Raw genomic sequence first — 26,199 nt, 5'->3', positions numbered from 1 at the left:
AGCTAAAAGAAGTGACATTGGATTGATTTGACCTGAGCAGTACAAATAATGTCACCATAATAAGTAAACTATTCGAGCCACACCTTAGCTTCAACCAAGGAGAGGCTGTCTGTCACCAGCAGCCTGAGAAAAGTAACCAAAACAGCTCATGTCAGTTAAACATTAAAAACTATACACTAGCAAATTACCTTAAACGTGTTAAAAAAACAAACAAAAAACTGAGTTATTACTAAAGCCTAGTAATAATATCCACATCATTACGATAAACAGGATTTGTGTATTTTATGCTTTGCAAAGAGACCAAGTTGTTTTCATAAGTAACCAGGGTGAATATCCACTGCATATGTGCAAGAATGTGTTTACAGGGCAGCTGCTATAAATAACACTGCCCTGCATCATATTTACAGCATGAAATCCAACACCTTGTCTTTACTAATTTTGTGTTGGTGGCTTCAAAAAATATTTTATAAGTTTTGCTCCATTATATCACTTTTTTTTTTTTTTTTTTTTTTCTTTCCCCAGAAGTGGCAGTTGCAAACATGATCCAGATATAATTTCCTTCGACTGTGGATACTTCACTACACATCCAAATCCAGTAGCTCATCTGCTCCCCAGTTATTCACTCAGCCAGAATTTAATGACTTGATCCAAAATTAGATTTGGACCTGCCAAAGGAAGCAGTTGAACTACTTGGGTCTCGAAAAACCTCCAGGCTCCAGGAAACAAATTTTATTTTTATTAGACATTGTGAGAGGGATTGTATTCCATTACTGGAAATTGATCATTTTGAATTATGTTGATGTTGAAGGTCTTTATGAGTACAATGCTGACACTGAAAGCTCAGAAAGCTAAAAGGTGTACATGATTTGATGTTTTTACTGTTTGTTTGTTTTTTTTTTTTTAAACTCAGGATTCACTGAATTAGGTAAAATCAACCATTTGCTATTAATGAAAATTACTGACAGCTCACTATTGGAGTTAATTCTTTGTACCTTTGTTGATGGTAGATTCTATGTCTATGATTACACATTAAAGGATCATAAAAGTAGTGCAGGCCCCACATCTTTGTCATACCTGCAGGTTTGTCTTGTGTTATTTCTGATGGTTAATTCAGAAATTAGGCAAAATCAGGTGAACCTTTCCAGTGGTAGTAGTATAAGCACAGCAACCCAAAATAATATTTACATCTTCTGTACTTTAAGGCCATCAAATCATTCATACCCTGAACACTACATGAAGCATCTTAGAAAGGTAACATCAGGTACTTCTGGCTTTTGTTTCCAACCTTTGAGATACACTATGGACAAAGGTCGTGGGGCACCTACATGTTATTGCTAGTCATGGAAACTCATGCCATTAAGTTCCTGGCGCACAGTTTTTGTGCTGATAATAATGCCAAAGGAGGTTCAGAGTTAATAGTTTCTGTTGCTAAGTCAGACAACACCAGCTGCCTGAAGCAACAGCAGGTGAAACTGTTAAACTTACAGTTTGTAGACAAATATGACAGACCTTACAAAACTGTGGCATGCAGCACACTCAAAACACACAAAATATCAGTATAAAAACAATAGAATTTAATGTGCAAGTCATTAACTTCACTTTGACACCCCTGAAAAAGTTATTACACAAGCATTTTGCAGCCTGACTTCCAAACTCCTAATTTGACTCTATAAAGAGGAGGATTACAAAAACCCCACTGTATCCAGACGTCACTCTGAACACCCTTTGGAGGAGCCCACTCTTAATGAGTCAGCTCAATAGTCTTGATTGACAAAAGAGAAGCAGTCTAGCAGCAGCATTAACTGGAATCAAGCACATTTAGCATAGTCAATTTTAAAACATCTGTACACATACAGCACAGTGATATTAAAAAGGGGAAAAAGGGGGAAAAAAAGGCACAACGGCCACATCAAGTGATTTATCATCAATGATCCAAATTCTGAACTGGTCTGTACAAAAATATACATACAGTATCTGTGCAGAGAACAGGCTCACCAAGACGTACACAACATTGCACAATAAAACTACCCAAGTGTTCAACAACATCTGGACCCGTTTCCCCACACTGGAGACCAGATACACCTTTTTGGACATGCCGTAATAAAATTAAAAGCTTTCTTCACTCAGTTTGGCTACAATAGAACATCCAACACCTGCTGGATTTCTCAGGGTGGCTCGTGGACAGTCTCGTGCTGGGGATCATTTTAATGCAGGTTAGCAGAAGGCACTTAATGCAGGATGCAGTGGCCGCATCTGGCGGTGAATCCCAGGCACTGCAGGCCTGGTCCTCACCGACTCACAGCACAGCCACAACCAGGAGTCCAACCTTTCCTTTTGTCTCCCTCACACTTTAAGGCAATGCTCCCATCTGAGCTGGATCCACCTGGCTCTAGTCTAGTTCACACTGGTTTGTTGTCCAGTATAGGAGGATTTGTCAGTGGGGTCACCTCAGGCTGATTGGATTCTCTTTGCCTGAGAGTTGATTCTGAGGTCTGACTGTGTGAGTCAGTCTGTGTGGACGGTGCTGGCTCTGCCGGCTGCACTGTCTGAACCGGGATATGTGACAATATGGGCTCCGGTGCTGATGAGGGCACTGATTCAGCAGCTGCTGTGTGACACACCTGCTCCGGCAGTGACAAATGTGTAGACTCCTGGGGTGGTGAGGAAGCTGTGGATGTGTGTGTTGGCAGGTGTTGAGTGCATGGCTCATTATGTCTTTGCGGCCCATGGTGAGCTAACTGGGCCTGTGTCTTAGCAAGCTGTTCTGCAGAGCAGTAGTAAGGCAGGAATGGTCTCTCAGGCGCGCAGGTCCGCATGGCCAAGTAGGTGTGCATCAGTAGGTGGGGAAAGCGGGAGGTGAAATAGGAGACAAAGTCATCGGGGATGGAGCCCAGAGTCTCCTGGACCTCAGTGGGTAACTCTCGATAATGGTGTTTCTGTTGAAGTAAGGTCAGCCATGAATGTGACGGTGGCAAAACAGGCTCACTTTAGCACAAAGCTGTTTGTTATAAAGGAAAAACTCTTACCTTGTTTCTCATTGCACGCAGCAGGTCTCTGACTGACCCGCCCTTATAGGAGCGAAACTTCCTCAGATCTGCCACACAAGGAAAACTCAGAGCTCAGGCATCGATCATAAAAATGAATTCTAAACACAGAATCAGTACAAAGGAAGTCCTGAAACTAGTGAAGCTGTAGCTTGAACTGAGCATGGTTCCAAGTGTCTCTTGTATTTAAAAACATGTAGAAAGGTATGTGTACCATTTCATCTTTATTAAATGTGAATCCTTTGTTATCTACATCATCTCTGGATTAATCATTAATATCTGTTCCAAATCTTTTATAAGTCAATAAAAATGAGCGCAGAGTCCATGGAGAATCTGTTGTTGTGATACTGGGTCAAATGGCGCTGTTGACAGGAAGTAGCATGCTTAATTAACCACATGCTCAAATGTTTTCTGGCAGCAGGATGCTGCATGCAACTGAACATACAGTGAGGCACTTAAACAAGTTGTAAGATGAACTGGTACAAGTGTCACTGTGTAACGTGTAATACTGTCAAGTCTAATTTCACACAACAAACAAGAAGAACGTTTTACAAAAAGAGGCTCCAGGAGTTTGTGCACAGTCAGTCTCATACCGGTCTGCAGTGGCACTGTGATGTGCTCTCTCCAGTCACCCTTGACAACAGTCCTCCCCCCTCTCTCCAGCTGTCTCACAATTGGTCCGTCCAGCGGTTCCTTTTCTATCCTGTCACTCACATCCTGAAAACAACCAAAAACAAAAAACACCCGGTGAATATAATATGGCAGGCAGTCTGGAGTGTTGTTCTCAATGACAATATTATTGCATTATTTAAATAAAAAAATGTATTGTAGAAGTTAATATCACAGTAATCAAAAGCACTTGTTTTTAAATTTATACAGAAGCTTATTATTAAAAAGGGAAGCTGAACATACTCTACACCAGGGGTGTCAAACTCAATTGCACAGGGGGCCAAACCTCAAGGCACACTTTAGGTCGCCAGACAAGATAAACATTTATTGAACACACTAAAACAGTGTTTTTTAAACATAAATATGAATAAAAACAGACAGGTATACAATTCCAGAATAAACTTAAAAAAATAAACTTTAACTTTAAATATTTTTATAAAAATATATCCTGTCAAAATTATGCAAGCTAGAAATATGAACATGCTGCCAAAACCAGAAAAAATAAATGAAAACATACACAAGGTTCGAGCCGCATGTAGACGGAGCTGAGCATTGCTTCAGGAATGGAACTAATAAACCCGGCGGGTCGTACTTTCCCTCGAGTGTCCCATTAGAATGTAGCTCCATCTGAATCTGCACAGGTGCAGTTTCAACTGTAAATTCTCTTTTTGTGCTTCAAAGTCACCAAAGCGCCGTGCGCTCAGTTTATCAGCAAAGTGCGCATTTGGGAACACTGTTGCACTGACTTGGTTCAACATTACTTGGCAACAGGGAAAGTGAGGCAAGTTGCACTGGTGCATTTGTGACAGCTTCACCGCATCATACATGCCATGTCCATGAACTGAGATTTCCTTGCTGAGCTCCAAAACTATTGAGAATTTTTCCCCAACTCAGCCAACGGACCTCTGTATGATAAGGAATGTCGGCAAACTCTGAATCTAAACATAAAAGACTGAAATTGACGGTGATTTAAACCTTTAGATTGGATCAAATTTACGGTTTGCATCACGGTGATCATTACATGCTCCATTTTAGGACTTTACCACACAGCCTTTCCTGGTGTCTGATGCAGTGATATGCTGTTAACTCGCCGGTACAGTTCTCCTGCATCTGTACTGCATCCTGCTGACTAGTCCGCTTTTTTCACCGCACAACACCGGCGCTCCATCTTTTGTAAGTCCAACAAGTTTGTCTCAGGGTTACACTCTGACATAAGTCTCTGCTCAGGCTCACATTTGCCAAAATCTGCGTTTTGTCTGGACACAAGACGTCGCACACCTTCATCATGCAGCTCTTCAGAGTGGTACCGCGCTGATTTGGCTTTTTCCTCTGCTACAATAAAACTTGCTTTCACAACAGCTTCACTTTGTGATTTTGCTCTGGTGACAAACGTCTGCTGAAATGTCAGATTCTTCTTTAGCTCTTCTACTTTCTGTAGTTTCTGCATTTAGGTTTTTCAGCTCATCCTGATGTTTTGTCTCGTAGTGCCGTCTTAAATTAAATTCCTTAATTACAGCCACATTAGCTCCACTAATAAGACACACGGATTTACCGGCAATGTCTGTAAACATATATTCAGCCTCCCACCGGTGCTGAAAGGCTCCGTTTTCAGAATCAACTTTTCTCTCCACCATTGTGAGCGGCTAGCTTCACAATAACAGAAGTTTGACTTGATTGACGCGAGAATGTTCCCAGCTAGCCTAGCGTTCAACAAGGAGGCTGCAGCGCTGCATTATGGGATCTGTAGTTTGGGTGTTATTAGCGCCTTATATCGCCGGGCCATGCATAACAATAATAATAAATCTATATAAAATGATCTCGTGGGCCGGATATAAATGTCCGCCAGGCCAGATGTGGCCCGCGGGCCTTGAGTTTGACACATGTGCTCTACACCATTTAGAACATTTTAAGGAAGTTCAGGGTCTATACACAGACTAGTCTGCAGTACCACTGTATACTGGCAAGGTTTACACCACATCAGGAACAGTGTCAGAGGAGTCGTTTTTACAACATGCAGTGAAATTTACCAGGTAGGGTAAAAACAAGAGTAACCTGAAAGAACTGCAGCTCCTTCTCCAGGCTCCAGAAGAAAGGGTGCTTAAGAACGCTTTCAGCCGAAGGCCTCCGGTGGGGATCCATGCTCAGCATCTGCTCTATTAGATCTCTGGCTACAATGTCACCTGGCAAGACATAAACATAGCAGTTCTGACAATGTGCCACACCTCTTAACACATACAATTACAAAGACACACACACAAAAAACAAAACAACAACAACAACAACTCTTTTCAAAGACACTTCTGTGGCTTAAATATTGCATCTTTTGCTCCTCTTTCTAACTTTCTGTTTTGTCCAAAATTTGAATATGAATCTCCTTAAACGTGTATTTCTTTTTACTTTCAGTGATATGTTTCGGCTATGTTGTCAAGTTTGTATCTGTTTGTTTTTTCTCGTCCGAATGAACCAGTTCTTGTCTGCAGGTCTGAAGTCCATCAGGATGTGCTGTTTAAAGAAACCTTTCCATGACTGAGAGGACTATGTGGACACACTGGGAAAATCTTCAAAGGTTTAAATTAATTTGCCTTAAAATGAGAAACCCCAAAGTCCTCAAACAACACAATCATCTGACTTAACCTGCATTACTTTTACCAAAACCAGAAGCTGAATCCTCACCATGTTTGTCATTCTGCAGATGGTCCAGGCTGTACGAGCCCAGTAGGATGTTTGCTTGCCTCTGCAGTGATTTGCCAAAAGGATGGCTTCCCTGGGACACAACGTAGTAGAAGACACAACCAGCAGAGAAAATATCAACTGCGCAGGTCTACAAGGGACAGAGAGGAAGAAAAGAGGAGGTCACAGCTGTGTATATAATGAAACAGAACCATAACCACCAACATCATCATCAACAAGGTTTCTTCTGTTTACACAAATTATCCAGCATGTAGGCTAACACCAATTTAAAAGCATTGTTGCAACATATATATTAGTATTATTGTTATTAATCCTGGATTGGGCTCTGCAATCCTTTGAAAAAATTTTCACCTTACTCTCAAAAGCATCCACTTCAAATATCAAGTATTAGCTAAACTTGCATTGGTTGGAAGTTTTATTTCCCCAATAGAAACAGTAAGAGTTGACCTTGCAGTAATAATTACAGAGCTGCAGAACTACCACCAACTCACCGGGTTGTCTTTGCAGTCCTCGCTGAGGACCTCTGGAGCGATCCAGCCTTCAGTGCCGGGCACCCCAGACCTCCTACTGAAACTGTGGCGGCCCACTGCGAGCTTCTTGCACAGGCCGAAGTCTGAAATCATGGCGCGGACCCGACCGTGTGCATTGGGCATGGACACTAGAATATTGTGAGGTTTCAGGTCTCTGTGGACTGAAGAAAAAATACGAGGACAAAAAGAAAAAGACAGAAAGAGTTGTTTAGGCACACAAAAAACTTAATGACAATGAAAACAGGAACACTATTTTGTATTCAGTGATGGATACCAATGTTGAGGGAGTGCAGATGGGCCAGTCCAGACATGGTCTGCTGGAGAAGCATAACAGGCTCAAGTCCATGACGATTGAAATCCTTTCGTTCCACATACTAGAGAGATGAAGGACAGCCATTAGCACAATCAGAAACTTATAAGAGTTTTGTGAAAAGTTGACACTTTTTGCAAAATTATTTTTAACATAGGAAGTCCTTTATTGTGCTTGTTGTGAGAAAGTGACAATGAAAACCATCCTGTGCTAGTCTTAAATTCAGACAACTACATGCAAATGACACAGGAATAAGGCACTTTTAAGGAAACCTAAAATCAGCTTCTCCATACTCCCAAAAAAGCCAGCGATTACCTCCTGAAGGGAGGCAGCGCACAGCTCAATGGCGATGTACTGGAACTGACGGTCCCTCTCCGTGCAGAAGTAGCGGATGACGTTTGGATGCTCATCAGACTCCCTCAGCAGCTGAACTTCTCGGTCTGCAAAGCTGAAGCACTCTGGGAGAATCCTCTTCACTGCAACTGGACGGTTGTCAAACTGACCCCTAGTGGAGAAATGGTAAAAATACAACATTGGTCATCAGCATTTTACAGTTTAAAAAACCACCACTGTGAATAACCACTAGCTGGTTAACTTACTTGTACACAATAGTCCCCTCAGCACCATGTCCCAGGACCTCTTTGGGATGGAAAGTTATGTTCCCCACTCTGACAACACTGGAGTCTGCCTCTGATAATACAAATGTTGGTCAGTGAAAGCTAGATTAAACCATTAAAGTGCTGAACAAGCCTAAAGAGTGTGGCTGCGATTTTTCCAGTCGTTACCTCCATCTTCGTGCTCATTGGCTGAGCTCCCCAGCTCAGACACAGACAAGTTGGAGTGGTTGGAGGCACGAGGGGTGACATTGGGGCTGCTGTGGTCTGAGCATTCGGAGCGAGTGCGTGCCACCTCCAGGTAGTCGCTCTCTAGAGTCAAACCCATGCCTACTTCTGCAGGTGGAAAAGGCTGCTGCCTCTGCAGCATCTCCAACCTCTCCTCCATCTGTCTCTGGAACTCCTGGTGCTGCAGCTGCTGCTGCTTGTGCATACTCTGTTAGAAGACAAATAATGTGTTAACGCTCTATGTCAACTGATTGGTAGCTGTGAGTGATGTGAACACAGCAGTTAAGTGTAAATGTGTGTTGTCACCTAGCAACTATTTTAGGTGACAATAACTGTTCATTCTGGTTTTGAACCAATGGTGAAAAGCAATTTAGTAGCAATCTGGAGATTAACAAATTCTCTAAAATCATCTATAATATTTCTCAGAAATTAATGTTTGAAAAGCCAGTGCACAATTTTAGAAGTTCTGAGAGATGCAAAAGCTAAAATTAAATCTTTAAAAGTGTGATCATAACCAAAAAACAAACTGATCAGGCTCCATTTCCTCTATTCTATAACCTCATTTTATATAAAATCGTTAACAGTAGCTCCACTTGAACTAGTTAGAAATGGGAAATATTAATTATGTATTACCATAATTTATTAAAAACTAATACAATGCTTTATCGCTAATCAATTTGAAACACTTTAGGTTTTTCTTCCTACTTCTTTCATAATAGTTTTTTTAAACCTCACAGTTAATCTTAAATGATCAACAGCTCAATGGAAGGCTGTAACTGACTTACTTTGGGGTATGTAATCACAAAGGCAACCCAGCCAGCCAGGAGGAATGTGGAGAAGATGATGGTAGCCATGTCTTTAAGCATCGAATCCACCGGGGCCTCTGGGCGCACAGCGCGGCCACCAGTCCCAGGTTCTTGGATAGACGTCTCAGGGACAGCTGAAGGGGGCCCATCATCCATACCGCTGTCATTAACCTTCTACATGAAGGCAAAGAGACACAAAAATTAGGAAAAAGGCAGAAAAGCAAGAGTACATTTATTAAAATTCTGCATAAAACCTTAAAATAACTAATGGGTGACACACTGACAAACCTCCTCTACTTTCTTGTCAGTCGTTGGTGGGATGACGTTAGCTTGATGGCGTGGGAAGCTGTCGGGGAATTTTTCAAGAATCTTAGTGTGAGCTTCTGGAGGCGTCTCATGATGACCTGATAAACAAAGAATATTTTTAAAATATCACTACTGTCATCATTATCATTAGGAAACTCATGAACATTCACCTAGAAACCAGTTTCAACTGTTATAATTTTCTGCCTGTGTTTCAATGCAAAGAAAAGCCTATAGTGGGTCCACAATGTATCCAGCAGAGGGCAGTGTCGGCTCAAAATCTTCACTGAAAGAACACGGGATCATTTAAGGTCCTGAACTGTGTGAAACCTGTGTGCAAAACCCACACGCCTTAGCACATAAACAAAAGGTGTGATACCCGCTTTCTGATTGCATCAAGAAAATAAAATAAAACAAGCTAGTAGGTTAGACCTAATATTACTGTCTGGTTTCTATACTGGCGTAGTACCTATAAGAAGCAGGTAGTTCCTCATAAAGTTGACCTGGTTCCGCTCACGGAGCGCAGCGTTGAACTTCACGCTGGTGCTGGGTGTGATGACACATTCTTTGTCTTCTTCCGACTCCTGGCTATCCGGGCCCTCCAGCATGGGGAATGTGCTGCCACGAGGCTAAACATACACAAACACAAATACAAACATTTAAGCGAGTCAGAGTAATCAAGCAGATTCCTCATGGGCTTCTTGTGTAAGCCCAAGAGTACAGTAATGTTACGGAGTCAAGGCCTGTGAGTCAAAATGACCTGAGCTGAGGCAAGCTAAGACAAAACATGCTCTGTCATGCACAACTTATGTTTTACTGAAATGAACACAGAAATGCAGCCATCACTCACCACCACAGTGACTCCATCGTGCACCAAGGAGGGAGAAGCATACAGACTGGTCGAGTATTTGCCCACATACAAAGTAGCCCTGTAAAACAAATAGCAGAGTCAAAATAAAGCAACCTAACAACAGAATCTACACACCATGAAAAATTTAAAACCACTTCCAAAAAATAAAAAAAACAAGTTCCCTGAAATCACCTCTCTATACAGGCGAAACTTTCACAGAGGATCTAGGTACTGAAACCCGTTGAATGTTTTTCCATCAGCAGGTGTTGATGCAAGACGTAAAAATATACAAGAGTGCGAAACAAGAGCTGAAACTAGAGGCTTGTAATACACAATTGGGCTTTAGGTTAGCGAGGAGGCTTCTGGTATAACCCTGGGTTTTCAGGGATTTGGAGGCGGGTCACTTGTTTCTGTGGTACGTTAGTTACTCTGCAGATTTAACCGGCTCTGGAGCAAGTTGTGTTTAAGCTAAAAGAACAGTGCATGTAAAATCATTGCCAAACAATTAGTTATCTTTTTTTTTAAAAAAGTAGAAAATAGAACATCATGGTCTAAACCAGGGATGTCAAACTCATTTTACATCAAAGGCCACATAAAGAACACTTTGATCTTAAGTGAGCCGGGTCAGTGAAACTCCCCTTTATGTCAGTGTAAAGACGTTACACAACCTGTTAATGCACCAAAGTACTTGAGACAGTGAGACAGTAAACAAGCCTGCATACTATTTGAATTATATTTTTGTATTTCTACTTTACTTGCCCCTAAATGTTTAACATGAGTTTAACAATAGCAGGGTTGCAGCAGAAAGAATGAGGCTGAAACTATCTAGATCTACTTTTGTCTTAATGATGTCACACTGATACGGCAGTTATTTGTAAACTGCTCACTTTTCAGATGATTTGTTTTTCTCGTGAATAATGTTCAGCTCAGCCGTTGCAACAGGTTATCTGGGACCAACACTGATACTATGTGGACGTGCTCGCAGCTAGATTTGGAAAACCTGGGTTGACCTCCAGAGTCGATAACCACCGTTGTGTGATTGCCATTTTGCTTTTGGTAAATGATGATGTAAATGGTCTGCATTTACGTAACACTTTTAGTCTAACAAAGCCCCATAAAAGTCGTTTTAACTACAAAGCACATTTACATGCTGGTAACAAATCAGGGCAAGCTGGAGATCCAACACCCAGTTCTTTGATTAGTGGACAGTTGCACTTCTGGGTATGTTTAAATTGCTTCATAGTACAGGCCTCGGGCCTTCTGGCAGCCACTTAGATATTGCATGTCTAGACTCAAACAGTACGCAATCAAAGGCTGGATAAATAAAAGTATATTTTGATTCCACCCTCTTAGTGTGATTCACACAAAATGCTGAAACATGCCTGAGAGAACTCTTAGCCAATGCTTGTTTCCAGAAACTGAATGAATCAGTTTGGCTCTAACAATATTCAGAAAGAAACAATTCTGACCTCCAGGAAGCAGCATGCAATATCCACTTTAGCAGTGAAGCATACAAAAGCATAATTTACATGAATTTGTTCTTGGGCTTCTTCTCCTTAGGAAATGGGTATTTCCACTGCGTGATGCGGCCGACCTCTCCAGACATGAAAGTGAGGTAACGTAGGGTCTCCACGGCCACGTTAGTATGGGCCACTTTGCGGAGGCCCTCGCGCTGCCAGATATACATGGCCACCACCGGAGAGTTATAGTTCTGGACCCACTGGACATCTCCAGATTCGCTGTCCACGGTCACCACAAGGCCGTCGCCATTGGACACAAAATGAGCCATCTCTGAGGAAGACAAAAAAAGAAAAAAGCAGACGTGTTATAGTGTTATAGTGTTATAGGAAACTAAAGCTATAAAACACACAGACGTTCCAAGGATCTTACTGTATTTGGTGTCATCGTCAGGGAGGGTGGAGGCGTAGTCGGAGTAGGTGGCATTCCAGCGCAGCTCTCTGCTCTTGGTGTCATACATGGTGATGGTATACTCTAACGGAGAAATGAACAGCAGGGATATGTTCACAAAAGGAAGACATTTTTGTGCTTATACAAATCAAAAAGAAAATATTCACAAATCAAATATGCCAAGCTGCCTGCTGTGATGACCACTTTTGACAGGGATGCAGTTTAAAGTATTTTTACAGATTTCTTAAGTAACCTACTAAAAGCCTTTTTTTAACCAATTTCAGGTGGTAAGAAAGATGTCAAGCGGTGTTCAACTTCCTCTGCAACAATGGGAATGTAAAGAAAGAAAAGTCAGCTTATATGCTGTGTTTACAAATTAAGTTTTGACTTCACACCATGTTCAGGATTAATGGCAGTTATCAAAATCGCACACACTGAGATGCCTAGATATTCTCCAGGTTTAGCTAGAGGTGGTGACTGGGGGGAGGGAGGTGTGGGCTTCTCTGCTTAGGTTGCTACCCCCACAACCAAGTCCTAGATAAGTAGGAGATGATGGATGGGTGGATGAGATTTGCAGGACTCTAGTTCCATGTCTGCAGTTATAGTTAGAGCTAAAGCTTTCATGCTCCTGCAAATGTGCCCGTCTGTGTATAAAATTCAGATGGAGGGGAGAGAGGGGGTTTTCACACACCCCCAGACGTACTAATTTGCACTCCTCCAGCTTGGATTGGGGTGGAATAGAGCAGGGAGAAACAGCAGAGCTCACCAGGAATGGGAGAACTGCATGAAAAGCATAGACAGTGACTGCAGTGACACTTTTCATTGTTATTAACACTGTTTCACATCAGCTTTTTTTATGTTGTAACTTTACTCTTCTCAGCCTGCTGGCTCACAGACCAACAACAGTACAAGCAAAGAGTGGCCCACAGACAGGTTGTACTACATATTTTGCGCACTGCACCCATCTCACAACAGAGCTCACTGTCGGCAGACAAGCACTAAAATGCCTACCTCTGCTGGACCATAACATCCTGTTTAACCCAGACATTAAAGTCTGCAAGGGCAGATCAGGGGATGGCACTCTTTCAGGCGAGGTTGGAGATTGGATGAGTAAGAGGCAAACAATGGTTTGCAAACCGTCTGGGCTTACCAGAGTATGCAAGACAAATAAACTTAGTTGATTAAAATCAACAACTGAACAGGATGAACCACAGAGACTATTGTTGTGTCAGTTAACTGTGTTGCTGGGTTGGTTTTGCTTTTACCTGTGCGTCCCAGATAGAGAAGAGATGAAGAGGGGCAGAACATCTCAGCAAAGGATGAGGTCAGGGTTTGCTGTTTCTCACCAGTCAACAGATCCACCACATACCACAAGTCCTGCTTTTTACCTGTGTGAGAGCACATAACACAATTACTTACCAAGATTTCAACATTCAAACTGCTCCTTGCAAAAGCGATTTCATAATCACGTCCTACAAACCTGTTGTTGCATTTCATATTTACATATTCATAGGCGGGGTTTTATGTATCCAATCGTGACACTTTAATTCTCACTATTGCTTTTACTACCACTGTGTGTGTCCGTCCTCAAAGAGGGCACCTTCTCATGAGGCTTTTCCAATTTTACTTCCTACTCTTCGTTTTGTCACACGGAAACAAAGGTGTAGCAGGAGAGAGTGCAAAACATCTAACGTATATTTGCCTCATGTAAAGAAAACTGTCCAAGGAAAACAATATGGATTTAAAGATTGACAGAAATGGGTGTTACCCATTCTGTAATTCAATAAGCAGCTTACGGACTCCTTGCCTCGCCTACTTTGTCAATGCAGGGTGTAGAAGCAATGCCAGTCATTGCTAGTTATAGATCAATACAAAAGCCATAATACAGAAAATGGCTTGATTGATTGACAGAAAGCAGACAAAGAGGGACGGTTGTTTGGCCCTGATAACTGCAAAATCTACTTTGCAAAAAATTCATACATGAACAAATTTAAGTAGTGAGAATTTGTAACACTCATCAGCTCCAATATGCTTTTTCTGGCTGCAGTGTCAGTTAAATGAAAGCAAATACTTCACTGATAATGACCACAGGGAGGCAAATGGCAGCCGCTTCTCTTTTAACAATGACACATAGTAACCACAGCAGATTACCTTTTCTGTGCTAACTGTTGCAAATTCAAAAGAGCAGAGGCAACGACAGCAGGCTGAGTGGAAAAGAAAACCACTGTGATATGAGGCCAGAACGTCACCAGCTCAGCTAGACAAGGTGATACACAGGACATGGACTGCACACAGCCACGAGAATAAAACACTGAGCTTAATCAAAAGTGTCCTAATCATTTTATTTATGAATGCACCTTACCCATGTAAAGGACTCCATCAGAACTGCGACAGGGAGAAGCTTGGACCAACTCAGGGATGGTGAAGGGTAATTTCTGTTTAAGGAAAATGAACGAACATTAGAAAACAATATTAATCTGCAATCCTAAAATTATATATGGAATCTATGCATCCCCACAACTGCAAGTTAAAATGAGAGAGTATTACTTTTAGATACTTTTTCCCCTGAACAGAGAAGTGAGAAGTAAAGAGGGGGGGGGCAAGATTATAGTGTGTGATAAGTTTGTTTCCTCTTACTGTGAGGCCTTCGTTGTTCTTCCCGCCTAGAGAGTACAGGCTGCCATCATTTGGGTCGGGCAGAAAGGCCGGCCTGGTGCAAAGAAGAAAAACGGCATCAGGATCATGGCTCAAGATGAGCTCAACAGATTGCCACGATTATTTGCATCCATCTTTTGACAGTTAAACACAATACACAAGGATGCGTGTGAACACAAAGATACTTACTCTGCTACATGCGTGGGGACCTGAAGAACTGGATCTGTGAAGCGAGACCAGAAGATGCTAGTCAGGAGTGACAAGAATATCAACCAACAATGAAAAGCACTGCCAGGAGCGGTTGAGTAAGAGGATGACATGAGCACTGATGACATTAAAATCGCAGAGGACACACAGTCCAAATGAACATGGATCCCCCCGTGGCAAACATCAAAGGCAAACAGTCATGTCAACAAACAGCTTTCAGTGAATAAATCAGACAAATAAACACCAACTGTTAAGGCACAAAATGTGATTGTTTTATTGGAAATAATTACAACTGTGATAATTTCCTCAGCTCATCCTGCAAACAGAATCTTTTTTTTTTTTTACTCCTGCCCTGCTAAGGAAACAGGCATTAAGAAGCTTTCAGGGCATTTCCCACCTGAAATTCTGCCAGTTTAGTAAATATTTCAAGCTCTTTGTATTACTACTAATGCAATCATTTGGACTATCTGGTGGAAAGCTGTTTAGTAGAGGTGAAAATTAGTTTCATATGAACATGACATGAAACAGAAGCATTCGTATCATTTAATCTGACAAAAACACAAATTGATGGTTCATTTTCAAAGAAACATTACTGCTGTCATCATTTCAGTCACTTTCTCATCACATCTTATTTTCCTTCCATGTCACACAAACAAACAAGCAGTTCCCTAAAAGAAGGGAAAATCCCTTTTAAAAAAAAGAGAAAACACTAATACGGCCAGCCACTACAACGACTTTTAAAATACCAGTGTGCTTCCTTGACACACAACAGTCAAAATGTGAAGCCTCCATCTAAACAGGTTAAACACACACCTCCCTTACACTGTGAACATACAGGGTGTGGAACAGGTGGAGTTGATCTCTGTGGAAGCACCCAAAGGGGTCAACAATAGCAGGGTGTAAGCACAGATTATATGGAGGTGCTAAAGAACAGTACGAGCATTCATTCAATGTGGTTACAGAGGGTGTGGAGAAAACAATTTATTTTTCTGTGCTACATACAAGGATGTTACCCCCTGACCGGCTTTAATACAAGTATATGTTTACAAAGCCAACACGGAGTAATAAGCAAACAGTAAGGGGACATGTGCACGTGCAAGCATGTGGCTTGACTTGTACTGCCTTGGTGTAGATAAAAGACTCCTGCCTCCTTTTCGTTATGCAGGATTACAGTTGCCTGACAGACGCACAACAACAGGTGTGTGCAAAGCCTGGAACAAAACTGGTTACATTTATATTCAGTAGTTGTTCCAGAAAAACAGATGATGCGGAGGAGGCAGCTTCTGCCTCTCATTATTAATGATTGGGGTAGCTGACGGACTTACAGGCCCACATCTCTACTTTTACCAATCTTAAAAATGTCAGAAAAGTATCAGAAATGTATGTAGAAAACAGGGAAACTTTCTCACGTATTATGTCTCTTGAATGTTTTCCAATTATCCCTTCGTGTATCTTATCTACTACAACTCCCAAACATACAGTTCGTACATTAACATGGTAATCACTGCACACGGTGCATGTGCAGTACGGCAACGTTGCTTACCCCGGCCCACTCCGACCTTGATTACAGGCTATATTTTCCCCTCTCTCAGTTAATAATTAACCAGTTTTCATGCATAATGGAGCCTTTCAAAAGACTCTCTTCAAGTAGGGACTGAAAATAGGATTCAAGCCTAGAAAACACCACCTGTCAATAACTATTCTGACAATATAATTCATAGGTATAGATGTCTTTTAACTGCTTTTAGTTTGTTCACATGGTTACAGTCATTACCAGTATAAATAAGCCCTAGACAGCATTACACCATTTTAATAAATTGGGTTTAAATATTGCCTAATATTCAATGTGATGTTACAATTAAATCCTAGTGTTAATATGTTGACAAAGTGCACAACCTTGCATTCATAAAAGAAGGAAAGAAAACACATAAGGAGTACTGCAAATCAACAGGCCAGTTTAACAAGGAAGCCAAGTATTATCTATGAAGTGTGCAATTCATGGATATTGTGTTTTTTGTCCCATCTTCCTCCCCCCACCCTCAAGCAGTCCTGGCAGATTGCTGCCTATCCCTGTGGTTTCTTCCTGCTAAAAGGGGTTTTTCCTTCCCACTGTTGCCAAGTGTTGGCATAAAAGGTGGTCATTTGATTGGCTCTCCAATATTACAGTCTTTTACCCTACAATATTTAAGCGCCTTGAGGCGACTGCTGTTCTGATTCGCTATATAAATAAAATAAAATTAAACTGAAACAAAATGACAAGAATAGTTGTCTGTAGCTCATTCTTTTTAAATTATTTTATTAAGTTTACGTCTTATTGTTGTTTTCTAAAACAGCTTACATGACATAAATAAAATGAGCTTGAGGCACCTCTCTGACACTTTCTTTATTCTTTTTCAAAAGCAGCAGGATACATTGTTTTTCCTGTGGCTGCTTGGAAAAAAAAAAACAAAAACCCAGGGCTTTAATGGGGCTGAACAGAGAAAAATACAAACAAAGACCTAAACCTGACTCCAGTCCTCTCCTCTTACCTTCTTTTAGAGTCCATTTAATAGAGCCTGATTTCTTGCTAACAGCATGCAGGTTTCCATCCAGGGTGGACACAAAGAGCAGGCTTTCAGGAAGCGACACTGTGCTGCCACTGCAAAGCCCCTACAAAGAGCACAAACACAAACAGCTCTTAATACAACAAGTTATGTATGGTTGATGCAAATAAAAATTATCACATTTGCAAAGTTAAAAAAAATAAAATAAAATAATCATAATCAGACACTAGGAAAGAACTGCAATCTCATTTGCAGTCAGACACTGGTTATCTGCACAGACGGCTGAAGCAAACGTTAGGAAAATGTTGAAATTGTTTACACTGCAAGACGAAGGCATCAGACGGAAGAAAATGTTACACCTTCAAAAAGATGCTTTCATCATCACCCTGCAATAACTAGCCTTTGCTAGAACTTGCATGGCAGTCATTTGCCCCAGGGAGTTTGCCACCCTTATGAAAATCAATGAACTTCAAATCAATACAGCAGAAGACGCAATAAGAAAGAAGCTGACAGGGTGGATGACAGGGGGAAGGTTACTGGATAAGCCCTTATGGCTTTTTCATGCATTTACATTGGTCCCACATGGAGCCAAGGAAGCTTTGCAAGCCAGTTTCACAAGCATGTGGGCTGTGGGCTACAACGGTTTGTGCTGTTGGTCCTTCAGCCAGTCGCAAAGGTAAAACATACAAACAGCTAAAGAGAAAACGGGTGTTACAAATAATAGAAAGTTTGTTCTGCACCCAATGCCTGTGTTTTTAATACAGTTTTTGATTATTTTTTTATGGTTGTGGTGCGTTCCAAGAAAAAGTCTGAAGTCAGAATTTCCGAGTTCCCAGTCAAAGTTTGAATCTAGAAAGCCCCCTGAACTGATTTTCCGCTTGGAAAGTCGAAGAAGCCCCCAGAAACCCTGAGCTAACAATCCAACATGGCAACCCTGAACTTAAAACTGTAAAACTTTAAATCAGTACTGTTCTGTATTTGTGACTCATTAAATAAGCCATACACAGAGCACTGGCCAGGCTGTAGTGGTGTTTCAGCGCAACAGGACAAGGATTATACTGTATTGCGATCAATACCTGAATACCTTTGCCTTGATAAAAAAAAAAAAGCCTACAAGAAATCATGTTTTTGCTTTCCCCACACTGTCTGGAATGCACTAACCCATGAGTGCAGTCACTCCCAAGTTCTGAGATAACCGGAACGTAGCATTATTCACGACGAACCCCAAGGCCGCTGGCTTTTCTGTTCCGGCCAACTTTTTAACCAATCAGCATTGGGCCTACCACAGGATGCGCCATGAGTTTTTGAATGCAAACACAGTACAGCAATCTTACTCTTAATGCCCAATCAAGTCTTTAAGAGTGGCAGCAACACTTTTCTGGAACCAATTCACAGATTTCATAATTCATCAAGGACAGAATGATAGAATATCTTAACAAAAAAAACCAAATAAATAAAAACCATTTTTCTTGCCATTCAATCTTCACCACCACAGCCAAAGTTACTTAGTGAAAAGGTTATCAAACTGGGCCTTTGGCTGAGTTAATCTACTGTCGTGCTGCCACGAAGTATGCAACTCGACTTTAGACTACATTTTGTCTGCTTTGCATGAGAAATGAAAACGGACCATTTGTCTAGAAATGATGAGGTTTGAAGCTTGTCTACTTGTCTACTGATTGTGGAAGCTGAAGTGCTCGTCAGCCAGACAAAAACTGCCAGAACTTATCAGTCAGAGCTGTGTGTGGGTTGGTGAGTCAGTTAGGGTGGAATATTACTTTATAGTACTATTTAAAAACACAAAATGTCTGATGTCAAACTAGAGCTGGGCGATAGAACGATAACGATATGTATCGCGATATAACTTTTTCTCGATAGAAAAATTAAACTATCGCGATAGACCTTGCCGCTCTTGTCCTCTTAAAAATAAAAAAAAAAAGAGCAGCCAATCCAAATTACGTACCGCAGAGCCGAACCAATCACAGCCGCAGTGTCACGTCACGTGACTTGTTACGTACAGCACAAGTGCCAAGCTGCACATGTGTATTTGTTTGGGAAGCAGCCAGCCACCATACCGCCCGGGTAATGGAGGAAATGAGTGTGCCGACTAGAAAAATCAACCGAGCGTGACCGAAGGTTACCGAAGAGAAAACAGATGATGGTTCCAATGCCGGAGAGATTGTCGAACGGAAGAGCCATAGAAGTTCCGTAGTGTGAAGGTATTTCGGCTATTTCAAGTCTGACAAAAAACAGAGTAGCGTGCACTGTAAATTGTGCCGAAAGCAAGTCTGGAAATACAATAAACTGGTGCATGCGCTACGTCCACACGTACCTGGGTATTTTTGAAAACGCAGATTTTTCTATGCGTTTGCACCTTTCGTCCACACGTAAACTGCGTTTTTGGTCACTGAAAACGAAGATTTTTGAAAACTCCGTTTTTGCATTTACGTGTGGACTAGAAAAACGGAGAAAACGCAGCGTCAAAGGTGTGCGCATTTTTTGACGTCACACTGTGCGCCACGTTATTGTTTCGGTGAAATGAATTTCTACAATACTGTTACTGTTAATTCTACTCTCTGCAGTGTTTAAATGCTTACATATACACACAGTTACTGTCCCTCCACACATACGACTCGGTTCTGCTTCTGTGCCCCAGCTTTGTTTACTTTTTCCCACCGAGGCTTCTAGACTTCTGATTGGCCAACATTTCTGCACGGTTAGGAATCTAGCGCCACCTGCTGCTTTGGCATGTTCATAGCAGCGTTTTCCTTCATTTCTGCCTTTATGTGTGGACGGGATTATTTTTTAAAACGAAAACGGAAAATCTCCGTTTTCAAAAATACCCGTGTACGTGTGGACGTAGCCTCAGTCTCTGACTGGAAGCGCTAATTCGTCATTCGGCTTTTGTCAGACTAAAGTAACTGTTAAAACTGTTTGAAAAGCTAAGCTATACAACAAGGAGAGATTGAGAATTTCCTTTTAGTTCTCAGTTTATTTGATATTGACAAAAGTTAGTCAGTTTTGTCTGTTCTTCTGTAAAACAAACTAAGATTTATTTTTAGAATTAATATTTTGTTTCTAAGTGGAATTGACAATTTAGTCTGTTTCGTTTGTTCTATTTTGAAACTTAAACGCTTTAGCGGCTGCCTTTTGTGTAGTTTGCAATATTTGCCTTTATTTATCTGAAAAAGTCTCATGTTCCTTAAGTACATCTACCCTGTTGAACTTATTATGGGAAATAAATATTTAAATAAAAACAAGCTGCTGATTATTTCACATTTTACTTGTGAGCAACGGCACATTTAAATCTTACAAATATAGTTATTTGGCTTATATCGTGATAGATATCGTTATTGCCTGAAATGAAAAAAACATATCGTGATATGAAAAAATCTTATATCGCCCAGCTCTATGTCAAACATACAGACTCCTGTCTTTCTGTCGAACTGATCTCCCAGTGCTGTATTGTGCACACTACAGGATGCAGTACCAGAGGTCAGTGCCCACTGGCTGAGGAGGCGGAGAAAGATGGTGACTGTAAGTGGTCGGGCTGTGTGCACTCAGAAAGCTGTGGCTGGAGAGAGCTGCATGTCACACTGACACTGATGATGTGTCAGAGTCTGCAGCAGCATTGAGGGTCATCGCTGCCTGATATCATACCGAACTGTTAACTCACCACCTATGCAGCTTTTTTTTTATCTGTATAACCTCTATCAGCAGCAGCTCAGCTTTTCTTTGAGTTTTTTTTTCTAAATAAACGTTATATACCATAATCCCAGATAAAATGAAAGCTAGAGGTAAGCCAAGCCTCCAAGAGCACAAAGGGAATCGTAAATTGACTTCAGGGATTTTTTTGGTCACTCTACTTGAAAACAGATTTCGCAATGGATTAACTCAGAAGAGTGCTTCAACATCCCGCTGCACAGATGACTAGTAGGCTGACGAGCCATACGGGCACCTAATCCTTTCACAAACTTTTTCTCCTACTCAGAAATATGTGGCACAAGAACAGACATGGGTTCAGCACATGAAAGAAATAGCCAGTATACAAGGAGGAGATAAACCAGTACATACAAAGAGAAAATAAAGAGAAAGTAAAATGAAAGACTGCGCAGGGAAAACAACTGAACCCACAAAACCCATAACAGTGGCAAAGCAATCCAGCCCCATGACTTGGCTTATGCCAGAATTAACAACACTGTGGGTGAAGAGTGCTCCAGTCACCCACTAAGGAATGCTAGAAACTCCACTCTTGATAACCAAGTCGTGGGCACCTTTCAGTTTCTGGCAGGAAAAAACTCCAGTGGACGTGCTTGCCTCCCCACAGAAAAATGCACAAACCCAACCTGATCAGTCCTTCTACCGTGATAATTTGATGAGATAGATAAATAAATGAATAAATAAATATATATAAACAGCAGTGTATCCAACAGTTTATTTAACAGTTAACACCTCTGTATTGGTCTGTAATTACATCTCTAAAACCACTACTTGATTATGACACCGTTTTCAGCTTTCCGTGTGCTTCAAATATTATTAATACAGTTAAACAGCTAATAACAATGTTACTCAAGACTTACTTTAACTGAAATTATTGCAACATAGAAATGAGAGAAGGACTGACTGTTATATACTGTAAAACGACTGGCAAAGCTGGGAAATGCAGAGGAAACAGCAGATGCTACTCTGGCAGATTACGGGCTGTGGTGTCAGCACTATAAGGCAGTCAGATACAATAGCAGGTCATTACACAGCAATGCATAGTGCAATTTCTGGGTGGTTGAATGTCAGGTTGCTTTGGATTAGTACAGGATCTGACAGACTCGAGGCTGAGAGGGGGTCACCAGATCAACCTTGAGTCTTAACACTTTTCTGTTAATGACGACTACCATAAATATTCTTCAACCCAGGTTTCAAGTGTTGTCTTCGTGTACCAGCACTCAATTAAATTACTTCTACATTTCACAAAGATTACCATCTGGCACAGACAAGAGGCTCTCAGATAAGCACCGCTAGTGAAAGGGGAGAAACAAAGGAGTGTATTTCCCCACTTTTAAGAGTGAATAGAAAACGTAATACAGGCTACACTAGTGGGAAAGCACCAAATTACAGTTAAACTCCAAATTTTACCATGTTAAAACGCTCACTTCTTTCTTCCTGTGAGTCATTCTGCTCAAAAAATGGGAAGACACTAGCATGCTTTAATAGTCTGTGCAGAAACCAAGGCCAAACAAACCCTGAAAGTTTCACACTATCTACATAAAGAAACTGTGTCCTTCTACATTTGCCTACAAAACCCCTGCTGTAGTCTCACCTATCCTATACAAGCATTTGTGTCAACAATGTGCATCTGTGACAGTTCCCACTGGGTGCCGAACTCATGAGAAAAATCATAACTAATCCAGTTTTAGGCCCCCTGTAACCTTTACCAGCACTCTTGGTTTTGCAAACAAATAACTCTCCAAACATCTGCTAGCCTCCTAGTCTTGGACGCACACTGATATTCATCAGCTGGTGGATACAGTATTCAGCTTCAGGGACATCTGCTAGACAGCATCTGGCTGCTAGCCATGATTGAGCATGCGAGTTATAAAGCGCTGTATAAGTTAATGGTGAAATATTGGTGCACTCCCTCTCATTTCCTCATTCTTTTTTCTAAAAGAGAAATGTGAAGTTATTGCACAAGAGTGTTACATAATACTACAAGACTGAGGTGAAACCAAAACGATTGGCTTATTCTAAAGATCTTCTTTTCCTTCTGCAATGAGACCCAGCATGGCTTAAAGGCACACAGACTACAATGCTTATGGTATCCCTGTTAGCAGTCACTGAAGTGTCACGGTGCTTCACAGCCTGTTGCTTGCCAGACCAACCTGAACACGGGACTGGCTGTAACTGGCAGCTTTCCAGCTGAGTGTAAACAAAGCACTTTGATAGCATGTTACATGCATCACAACCCTCCATGTCTGATAAGATGCTGGAGTACATCACCAACCAACAGACAGGGGTTAAAACAGTTTGTTTTTGTTCTCATATTCTTTCTGCCAACCAAAGTACAGTACAACAAGAGGTTAGGAACAGACTGGGTTATACTGATAACTATTTCACCTCTCTGTTTGGGTTGATACACACCTCAAATACCTGGCGTATTAAGAGAAAGCATGGCCTGTTCGTTTTAGCGTCATCATGCTCATAATTTAGAGCAGCAGACCATGGAGAGACTATAAAAACATGTGTGCAGATGTAGTCATGTGTTTGGCTGTCTGAGTACAGGTTACTGCGACAGACAAGTATTTTCCTTTATTATCTGACCTCTCAGGCGATTATGTGATTACAGAGAAGCGCATTAAGGAGCCAAAGAACAATAAAGACTTTATAAAGCAGGGTTGATAAAGACAGTGAAGTAGAACAGAAAATTATTTCGCTTCTTTCCCCCTTAAGTAAAAACCCTGAGAGAAGCTGTGCTGTGAAGCATGGGCTTTTGGATCACATACATAAGAGGGATGAGGGTTCTGTGAATATAAATTTTAGAAAATAAATAATAATAGAAGAGGAATAATGAAATTTGTGAATTGCATTAAGAGTTCACCAGTCAAAAACTACCTCCGCGTGGTAATTAACTTCTTGCTAAATTACCTCTGCCAGTCCTACCGATTAGCTTGTCTGCAGCAATAAGCTGTGTTTGCAGCTTGCTTTTGTGCAGGAAGCCAAAAAAAAAAAAAAAAAACCAACAACACAGGAACCAAGAAAAGAACATACTACATCTGATAAAATGACAAAAAAGGCTCTACAATGAAAATCACCCGACTACAGTCGCATGGGTGACAAAACATCAGACGTTAGTATTTTAGGATTAAGGACAGCCTGGTAATATCTCTAGACATAAAGGTTCTCCTCTGGAGCTGTGTAACAAAGACAGGTCTAAGAAGGTTTGAAGGACCTATGCTCCCCATGCGTTTGCTGCAAAGTGGAATATGTCACATGTTGGCCCACGATCAGGCACGCTCAGTCAAAGTGGAGTCAATCCACTCCTGTGATAAGACAGAGTAAGCTCGCAGCCTTTTATCCATTTTCTTTTAAAAACAAACCTTAATCTTGTCTCCATACTGAAAAAATAAGGATGAAAATAAAATGCTGTTCTTGTGAGCAATGGGTAAACTACAGCTGAGGACAAAAGTATTAAATATAGTGTTGTTATACACAGCCTGCAGAGTGTAAAGTGAGGCATTAGAAAAAACAAAAAGTGCATCTATAAACAAATATTATGTTTTGCTGAAACAGTTAGCAAGCTTTTAGTCAGAGACATCCTTCCCTCAATGGAAAAAAAAATCAGCTGACCTTAAAAACAGTGACAAGGAAAGAGATATATTCTCTGAAAATATCCAATTTATATCTACCACTCAGACACATGTTAGTCAGAATCTATAGATAGCCTATCATCCGTCACCCCCGCTACACCAACAGACCATCTTAACAGGCTAAGAGAGTAACCTGAGACATGATAGGGAATTATAAATCTAGTTTAATCTCCTGTTTAGCTGAAGTGGTTTAGTCTCTGCCTCCAGCCTTTTACTGTGAGATCTGGCTCATTTACAGGATGTTAGCAATACAGGATAGGTGAGGATGGGATTGGTGTTTGTGGATAATAGGGAGGGTCGCCATAGGGGTTTTGGTCAGAACTAAAAGAACGCCCAGATCCAATTACAGCTTTTCAAAGCTTTTGTGAGAACCATTTCTTTTGCAAAGAAGAAGAAGTTATTTGATACCAATACATCACTAGCACACGTACTAATTCATACATAATCCATCTCTTGCGTGCAGTTACTGAGTGCAGGTGTTTCTGCATGATGGCTTAATTTATGCACAATGTTATCCTTCGAGCTTAAGAAAACCAACAACAGAGGGAGCACATTTTCTGTAGCCACCTCTCATTACCTTGAACTGAGCTTGCAATTGTAATATCTCATCAATGTCTCCAGCGTTTGGAGAATGTTTATTCAAGCCATCACATTGTGGTGTCTGGTTTGTCACCTCTGCAGCTTAAATATCCTACAGCGATTACTGATGCTACTGATGTGGATGTGAAGGGACAGGATGTGTGCTGATGCTTGTAAAAGATACTGCGTATTAACTTATCACCAAGCCACAAAAACACTTAAAAATCCTGTTTTTGAAACAAGCAAACGAAGACGTCTAAACATGTAAATACAAAATTTCTCGTTTTCCGCAATAACTCAGATGTTTAACAAAAATGTTAATGTAAACATGTTTGCTTCTTTCGCTTGCGAAGCGGGTCTGAAGCGCTGAAAATGTAAAATTGGTGCCAGTAAAGTTCAATTTTAGAGCTTTTCAGCCAGGTAGCTAACATCTGTGTTAGCTCACTTCTGTAATGTTGGGGCAACACGAAGCACACAAACAGAGGCTTCAATGACACAACTTTAGCTCCCTGCGGTGACACCCGTGTAGTGAAAAATATCTGTCCACGTTTTGTTTATAACTGTAATTTTGCTGTTAGTGTCCTCCAAGTTTAGCTAGCTTAACCAGCTAGCTCTCTTACCTTTTGTGGGAGACCAGCGTAGCAAAGCAGGGCTAAAATGCACCACACCAGGGCCCGACTGCTCACTGTCCAGTCCATATTCTCTGGTCTCAAACCGGGATAGACAGCTGGGGAGGTCCGAGCGGCCGCAGACTACATAGAAACCGCTTTCTGGTTCGCAGACAGGTGTTATAAATAGTTTTGTAAATGTTGATACGTTAAAGGCATCGAGCCAGCCGCACTGGATGCGACGTTAAATGTGCTTCTTCCTGAAATGAAAACCGTGGGGGTTGGACTTTGGGATAGAT

General features: G+C 41.2%; 1 protein-coding gene across 1 annotated transcript; it reads right to left on the bottom strand.

The window, feature by feature from the left end:
• Window positions 1-1,553: 1,553 nt before the first annotated feature.
• Window positions 1,554-26,184, bottom strand: ern1 (endoplasmic reticulum to nucleus signaling 1). The gene is made up of 22 exons (XM_026165066.1): window positions 25,913-26,184; window positions 17,344-17,464; window positions 14,798-14,831; window positions 14,591-14,663; window positions 14,316-14,388; window positions 13,219-13,341; window positions 11,936-12,037; window positions 11,575-11,836; window positions 10,046-10,124; window positions 9,665-9,824; window positions 9,181-9,296; window positions 8,872-9,066; window positions 8,030-8,294; window positions 7,844-7,934; window positions 7,560-7,749; window positions 7,209-7,308; window positions 6,896-7,095; window positions 6,387-6,534; window positions 5,766-5,893; window positions 3,638-3,761; window positions 3,027-3,094; window positions 1,554-2,936 (listed from the first exon to the last, which is right to left on the bottom strand). Exons 1-22 carry the CDS (start codon window positions 25,988-25,990, stop codon window positions 2,400-2,402), a joined length of 3,267 nt encoding a protein of 1,088 aa, XP_026020851.1. The 5' UTR covers window positions 25,991-26,184; the 3' UTR covers window positions 1,554-2,399.
• Between the last annotated feature and the right edge of the window lie 15 nt (window positions 26,185-26,199).

Source organism: Astatotilapia calliptera, chromosome 4 (genome assembly GCF_900246225.1).
Source record: "Astatotilapia calliptera chromosome 4, fAstCal1.2, whole genome shotgun sequence".
Classification (NCBI taxonomy): Eukaryota; Metazoa; Chordata; class Actinopteri; order Cichliformes; family Cichlidae; genus Astatotilapia; species Astatotilapia calliptera.
The sequence above is the reverse complement of the archived record's forward strand: the minus strand, read 5'-3'. Positions and strand labels throughout refer to the sequence as shown.